Genomic DNA, 7,188 nt, shown 5'->3' on the forward strand with positions numbered 1-7,188 from the left:
AAATTACCATCAAGGTGGATGACGTTTTGACTGTCTTAACCCATTAAGACCGGGAAAGCATCTGTCATTTTAGATTTTAACCACTTTAACCATTATCTTATACTTTGGCTATTCAAAAATAGCAGATATACAAGCATAGCGCCGCGCTATGAGCTTGTAGATCTGCTATTTTTTGAAAAATCATGAAAATGAGTGCAAATCTTTGAATATATATATTTTTTAAAGCAAACATTTTTAACTCAAATCTTCTGCTTCTGGGGATTCTACAAATGTCTTTTAAATGTTGCTATAATATCAGTGGTGCTCAAACTTTTTCATGTCAAGAACCACCCAAAATGATATGTATTGGCCACGGACCCCCATCTCAAAATATGTTGTTCCAGGGACCACCCAGAAACCCAGAAAATGTTTCGCTTTAAAGAAATACATACATTCAAAGATTTGCACTAAATGTTCAAGATTTTTCTAAAATAGCAGATCTACAAGTGTCCCGCTATGAGCTTGTATATCTGCTATTTTTGAATAGCCAAAGTATAAAATAATGGTGGTTACACAGATGTGTTCCCGGTCTGAATGGGTGAACTCTTCCTCAGAGCATGTAACAATGGACCTGTGAGTACACTGAGAGTTAAATGAGCACTCTGGTCTGGATATTGCTGTGTAGAGGAAAGAAAGTACTAGGTTAGCTCAGAGTGAGTCTGGGGGTGGGGGTCGGGGTGCTGACACGTGCCAGAGGTGTAATTTCAAACTTGTGTTTGTTGCATAAGCAATGCAAACTCATTGCGTCAACAGGACTTTCACATGTGTTCTGTGTCTCTATCGACTGCCAAATATCGCTTATTATCTATTATTGTTATTATTTAGTTGTATGGCTTGTATGTTTGTTTGAGAGAGAGAGAGAGAGTTGTCATAATGAAGCATCAGAACATATTATGCTACATGAAGAATGCTGTCTCACTGATGAAAAACATTGACATAGTCCGTACAGTACATACGATGTGACAGCCTTATTTCACCCGGCATAAGAACTGACATTGTCTTCCATTTTCATGTCATTGTTATGTAAGTTTTTCCTTGTGCTGACATCACATTATGAAAAGAGTTTCAAATGGATTATGCTGTAGCATTTCTCAGATATATTGAAGCCTAATTTTGTGATTATAATGCTTCAATTATGTTGTCAGAAATTATTTCATGTTAATCGGCTACACCAGCTCATATACTGTATGGTTCCAAATCCACAATTCTTATATTGTTGCTGACCCTATAGCCTACAGCCTAGGCAACTACCCTTCACAATTTTCCCAGCAGGCTATTACTTAGTGGCATTGGGTTGTGTGTCTTCTTGAATGTCATCTTGTCTCGTCTCGGTTTCCTAATGGACAGAATTACCAGAATGACTTGTTGAGTAGGTTTAAGTGAAGGGGTGTGTGTGTGGGGGTTGATCGTTAACCACGTGAACCCCAGCATGCCTATTCTAGGGGGAACATTTTGCCAAAAAAACGCGTCTCGAGAGAGTTGGTGTAGACAGAAAAAAGCGGTCCAAGTACAATGCAACTCAGGTCCGTTTCAATAAGACTAGAGGGGTTAAGTGGTTAAACGCTGCAGACTTTTACTTATTATGTCCCAATTTCCAACTACATTAGAGTTAAGCCTGCTGTCAAGATGCTGTCCATGGCACTGATTATTGCTGTTTGCCACCCTTAGTAGTTATTATACTTAACTTTGCTGTCAAGGAACTGTCCATGGCACTGATTATGGCTGTTTGCCACCCCTAGTAGTTATTACACTTAACTTTGCTGTCAAGGAACTGTCCATGACACTGATTGTGGCTGTTTGCCACCCTTAATAATTATTATCCTTAACTTTGCTGTCCAGGAACTGTCCATGGCACTGATTATGTCCGTTTGCCGCCCAGTTATTATACTTCCCTTTAGTGTCGAGGTGCTGTCAGTGTCAATGGTACTGATTATTTCTGTTTGCCACCCAGTTATTATACAGTGCTTCCCTTTAGTGTCGACTAGGTGCTGTCCATGGCACTGATTGTGGCTGTCTGCTACCGACGGTTATTTCCCTTTGCTGTCGAGGTGCTGTCCATGGCGCTGATTGTGGCTGTCTGCTACCAACGGTTATACGTCCCTTTGCTGTCAAGGTGCTGTCATTGGCGCTGAATGTGGCTGTTTTTTGGCAGCCCTATGGCTTTCTTGTATGGGATGTGTCAATGTGTGTTGGTTGGTTATTCATGCCTGCAAGCACGTCCTGCTCCTTATAAGAATTCTTCCGGATACCCTTTAATTAAAAAGGCTTCCACACTGGGTCCTTCCTAACAGAAAAAAGATACCAGTTTTATAGGTTGATGGTCATCATGGCTTATGAATCATAGTGCCGATGAGATTAGTCTCGCGTTTCATTCTGCTATAATCCGATCCGATCTGCAAGCAGCCACCTGCAAGAAGGAACCATTATTATCCTCTGACTTAGCCTGGACCTCTGAAGACGCCGCATCCACTGAAGGTGATGATACTGTATATAAATCATATCATTCAGAAACATGATTTGTACCTGAACGAACACATTGTCTCACGGAATGTCACAAGCAACTCAAGTAGATGGTCAGATTTTTTTAGGCTTTACAATTTCAGGTTGCATTTCAGTAAAGGCAGGACATTTTTTCCAAAATTAAATGGCTCACAGGCTACCATAAATCAACACATATGACAGTGATGAAAAGGATAATGACAAAAAGAACAATTAACTCATAATGTGTGTCTCTTGACCTTTATTATGGGTTTGTTTCATTTTCTATGTCTACAACAATGACATGCATGATTAAACTGGGCCCATTCTCTTTTTGCCACGATTTTGATCCCCAGGGCTGATGCCAAATCCAACAGATTCAGAATAAATCAGTCACTTTATGATTCCATAGTCTTCACCGTCCATAGTTCACCTATAACCCTTAATCGTGGCCAATAATGAAATATGACGGTTTAATTCAGAACCACCGTTTTGCACCAACATGGCACTCATTTGTCAGCCAGCCTGCCTTGTTTGCCCTGCGGTCACTCTCTCTCTCTCTCTCTCTCTCTCTCTCTCTCTCACACTCACACTCACACTCACACTCACACTCACACACACACACACACACACACACACACACACACACACACACACACACACACACACACTCACACTCACACTCACACTCACACTCACACTCACTCACTCACTCACGCACGCACTCACTCACTCAGTCACGCACTCACTCATTCACTTTGATGGGACATTTTCATTCTTTCTTCCTCCTTGAAATATGACACTAATGTGTGGGCTATATTGTATTCATATAAATAAACATTCCTCTTGTGTGGATCTACAATATGTACAATACTTTTAGATAGTTATCAGGCAAGCAGATGGATAATCGACAACCAGTCATCTTGCCATGTTGAATTGTCTTGGCTTCAGGCAACATCCTGACAAGTGTTGACAAGAGTTACCACCTTAACGTCATGTGGTCATATTGACAAGCTGATAATGACAGGCGAGGCCTACTGATTTAAAACCATATCAGCTATTGATGTGGGGACCCATGGGGCACAACATTCTGGACTCTGACATGTGTGACCTCTTCCCAGTGGTGGAAAGTAACTAAGTACATTTACTTAAGTACAATTTTGAGGTATTTGTACTTTACTTGAGTATTTCCAATTTCCAATACTTTTACTTCTACTCCACTACATCTCAGAGGCAAATATTGTACTTTTACTCCACTACAATTATTTGAAAACTTTAGTTACTAGTTACTTTGCAGATGTAAATTATGATGTTATAGAACATACATTTACCACTTTAGCCCTACATAGACTATTTGAAAATAGCCGATCTACAAGCTCACAACGCGTCGCGATGCGACATGTTGTGAGTTTGTAGAGCTGCTATTTTCAAACATTTTAGTACTTTTGGTACTTTAAGTACATTTTGATGCCAATACTTTTGTACTTTTACTCAAGTAAATTTTGAATTCTGGACTTTCACTTGTAACAGAGTATTTCTATATTGCAGTATTGGTACTTTAACTTAAGTAAAAGAATTTGAGTATAAGAATTTGAGTACTTTTCCCACCACTGCCTCTTCCCCCCACACACAAGCACACAGACAACACCACTACCCCCACACCACCCCCGCCACACGCGCGCATACAAGCATACATACAGCACTCACACACACACACTGCTCTTCTCCTCACACCACCCTCCCTAACCCATTTGCTTCCGTGCAGTAGGCCTATCATTGTTCATCTTGCATCCATGCTCTTGAAAGATCTCCTCATGTCCGCTCACTGGTGGTGCCGTTTCACCGTGTCTTATCAGGCAACTTAAACAGCCACGTTGGCCAGTCTTGGATCTGAGTCCTGCTCGTAGCGGTAGTGATAAACCTCCATCTGGTCCCGGCACGCGTCTCTGATGTTGCAGACCCACCGTTTCATGCCCTCCCGGTTCAGATACAACACCATCAAAGACACCACCCCAATCAGAGCCAGCACTAAACCCAGGAAAACATACGAGACAGCCTCCAGGTTCTCGGCTATGCAATCCACGTCCTCTCCCCGGAGCTTCTCCAGGGGAACCCCCCTCCTGGCCTCGGGTTCGACGCACAGGAGGTGCCCCGCATCGGGGCACTGAGAGGAGTTCTTTAGCCAGTAGTAGAACGCCTCTAGATCGCAGTTGCATCGAAACGGGTTCGAGGACAGGTAGATGCGCAATCGCCTCTGTTGATACAGGCTGGAGACGTTTTCTTGCCCGATGCTTTCTATTGAATTGTTTGTCAGCACCAACGTGTGCAGGTTGTAGACGTCGAGTCGCGCCAGGGGAATGGACACGAGCCCGTTCCCCGCCAGGTCGAGTCTGTGAAGGTTGCTCAAACTTTCGGCGCTGAGCGCGTTTGAAAGTTGCCCCGCGACCACCGGAGACAACAGAGAGTGGTTCAGATACAGGGAGCGCAGCTCGTGCAGACCGTGAAACGCCCTGGCGGAGACGGACGCCAGTCGATTGTGGCTCAAATCCAGCAAGTGCAAACGAGGGAGTCCCAGGAACGCGTACGGCTCGATGACCCGTATCCCGTTGTGCGACAGCGAAAGGGTCGCCAGCTCCAACTCCGTGCCGTTCGACCAGAACGCGCCCCGCGGTAAAGTTGAGATGTTGTTCCCCCTCAGGATCAAGGTGGAGGTCCACTCCGGGATGTTGGCCGGTACATCGGCGTCGTCGTCGCCCCCTCCGTCGCGGCAGGTCACGGTCCCCGAGTCTCTGACACAGGTGCAGGACGACGGGCAGTCCGCGTCGTCGTCCGGTCTGACGGGAGAGAGCAACACGCACGCGATCGCCGTCGCTAAGTAGAGACACCGCCGGTTCCAAATGATGAAAACGCACCTGGAAGCGCCGGTGCTGTCAAGTACAGGTAGCCATAGCCTCCCACCCATGTTATTCTCAAAGCGGGTCGAGTCTTGTTGTGCCAAACGTGGCCGGTCACTCTCCTCTGCTGTCGAATCGGTGGATCAGTTGGATGGACCATCAGAATAACATGTGTTTAGTTTTTCCACATTCTGATGCTCTCTCTCTCTCTCTCTCTCTCTCTCTCTCTCTCTCTCTCTCTCTCTCTCTCTCTCTCTCTCTCTCTCTCTGGTGAAAGATGAATGTTCACATTGTTTCCTCATGGGGGGTCCGTGCGTGGAGGAGAAAAGCCGCTGCTGGCTGGAGTTGCAGAGGCTGCGGTTTGAGCTTCTGTGGACAGCAGCTGCTGATTCAATACATGCGCTCCCCTACGCGTTATTTTGATGTCTGTCACAGCAGAGAGAGAGAGAAGAGGAGAGAGAGAGGGACACAGACAGAGAGCAAGAAGAGAGGGGAGGGGGGAGAGAGAGAGAGAGAGAGAGAGAGAGAGAGAGAGAGAGAGAGAGAGAGAGAGAGAGAGAGAGAGAGAGGCGGGGGGAGAGAGGGAGTCGACCCGAGCAGTGTTGATGGACAGATCTAAACGCACTATGTGGGAAAGGTAACACGAACTCTGCTCCACTCCTGATACGGAGGAAATGGGCGCTTATAGCCTATATATCCAGTGATGGAAGAAGTAGCCTACTCACATGTTTTACTTAAGTAAAAGTGTCAATACTGCAGTGTATAGATATACTCTGTTACAAGTAGAAGTACTTGTGTAAAAGTACAAAAGTATTGGCAATTTGGCATCAAAATATACTTAAGTACCAACGGCAAAAGTGATCACTGTGCAGAATGTCCCATTTCACAAGTTCAAAATGCATTAAAGAAAATAGCCGATCTACAAGCTCACAATGTGTCACGAGAGGCGTTGTGAGCTTGTAGATCTGCTATTTTCAAATCGCCGAAATGTATATATAGTGCTGAAGTGGTTAGTGTCTTTCGTAATAATAATCAAAATCTACAAAGTAACTAGTAAATAAAGTTTTCAAATCATTATAGTGGAGTATCCTACAATATTTGCTTCTGAGATGTAGTGGAGTAGAAGTAAAAGTATTGAAAATTGGAAATACTCCAGTAAAGCAAAAATACCTCAACATTGTACTTAAGTATACTTGAGTAGGCCTACATGCTAGTTACTTTACACCACTGTTATGACGTCGGACCAAGTTGACTTTGTTATTCAATCACTTCAATTCAGTGTGTATAGCCTATAGCATTCTATTTCTGGGGGGAACATAAGCCCCTTCCCTTATAGAGGATAAAATACTGTTAATTTTGACAGACAATTAGCTAGAATTAGAACATGTACTTAGTTACTTTACTGTAGCCTATGACGTCGGACCAAGTTGACTTTGTTATTCAATCACTTTAATTCAGTGTGTATGCCTATAGCCTTCTATTTCTGGGGGGAACATAAGCTTCTTATTGAGGATAAAATATTGTTAATTTTGACAGAAAATTACAGCCTTGATCACGTTCTGTCATTTAGCCTATAATTTGTCAAGAAGCCAAAATAATGTCTCCCGTCTTATACCTTAGTTAAAACTGTTCAATGATGTGTGAAATGCGATTATTTAAGCGAGACCCTCTGTCTCCGTGAGCAATGCCCAGGATTTTCACGGTAAAAGAGCGCATTTCATCAGTGCGAGGAAATTCACTTAGAATTTACCGCCCGTGTAGGCATTATTTCCACGTT

At 43.8% G+C, this 7,188-nt stretch overlaps 1 protein-coding gene across 1 annotated transcript; it reads right to left on the reverse strand.

Moving 5' to 3' along the window:
- Positions 1-4,378: 4,378 nt before the first annotated feature.
- On the reverse strand, positions 4,379-5,479 carry tpbgl (trophoblast glycoprotein like; the record flags this gene model as incomplete). Its single annotated transcript, XM_084074293.1, has 1 exon — positions 4,379-5,479. The coding sequence occupies one exon, from the start codon at positions 5,477-5,479 to the stop codon at positions 4,379-4,381; it is 1,101 nt and encodes a 366-aa protein (XP_083930419.1).
- Positions 5,480-7,188: the final 1,709 nt, after the last annotated feature.

Source organism: Gymnoscopelus microlampas (assembly GCF_963454915.1).
Source record: "Gymnoscopelus microlampas genome assembly, chromosome: 12".
In the NCBI taxonomy this organism is placed as follows: Eukaryota; Metazoa; Chordata; class Actinopteri; order Myctophiformes; family Myctophidae; genus Gymnoscopelus; species Gymnoscopelus microlampas.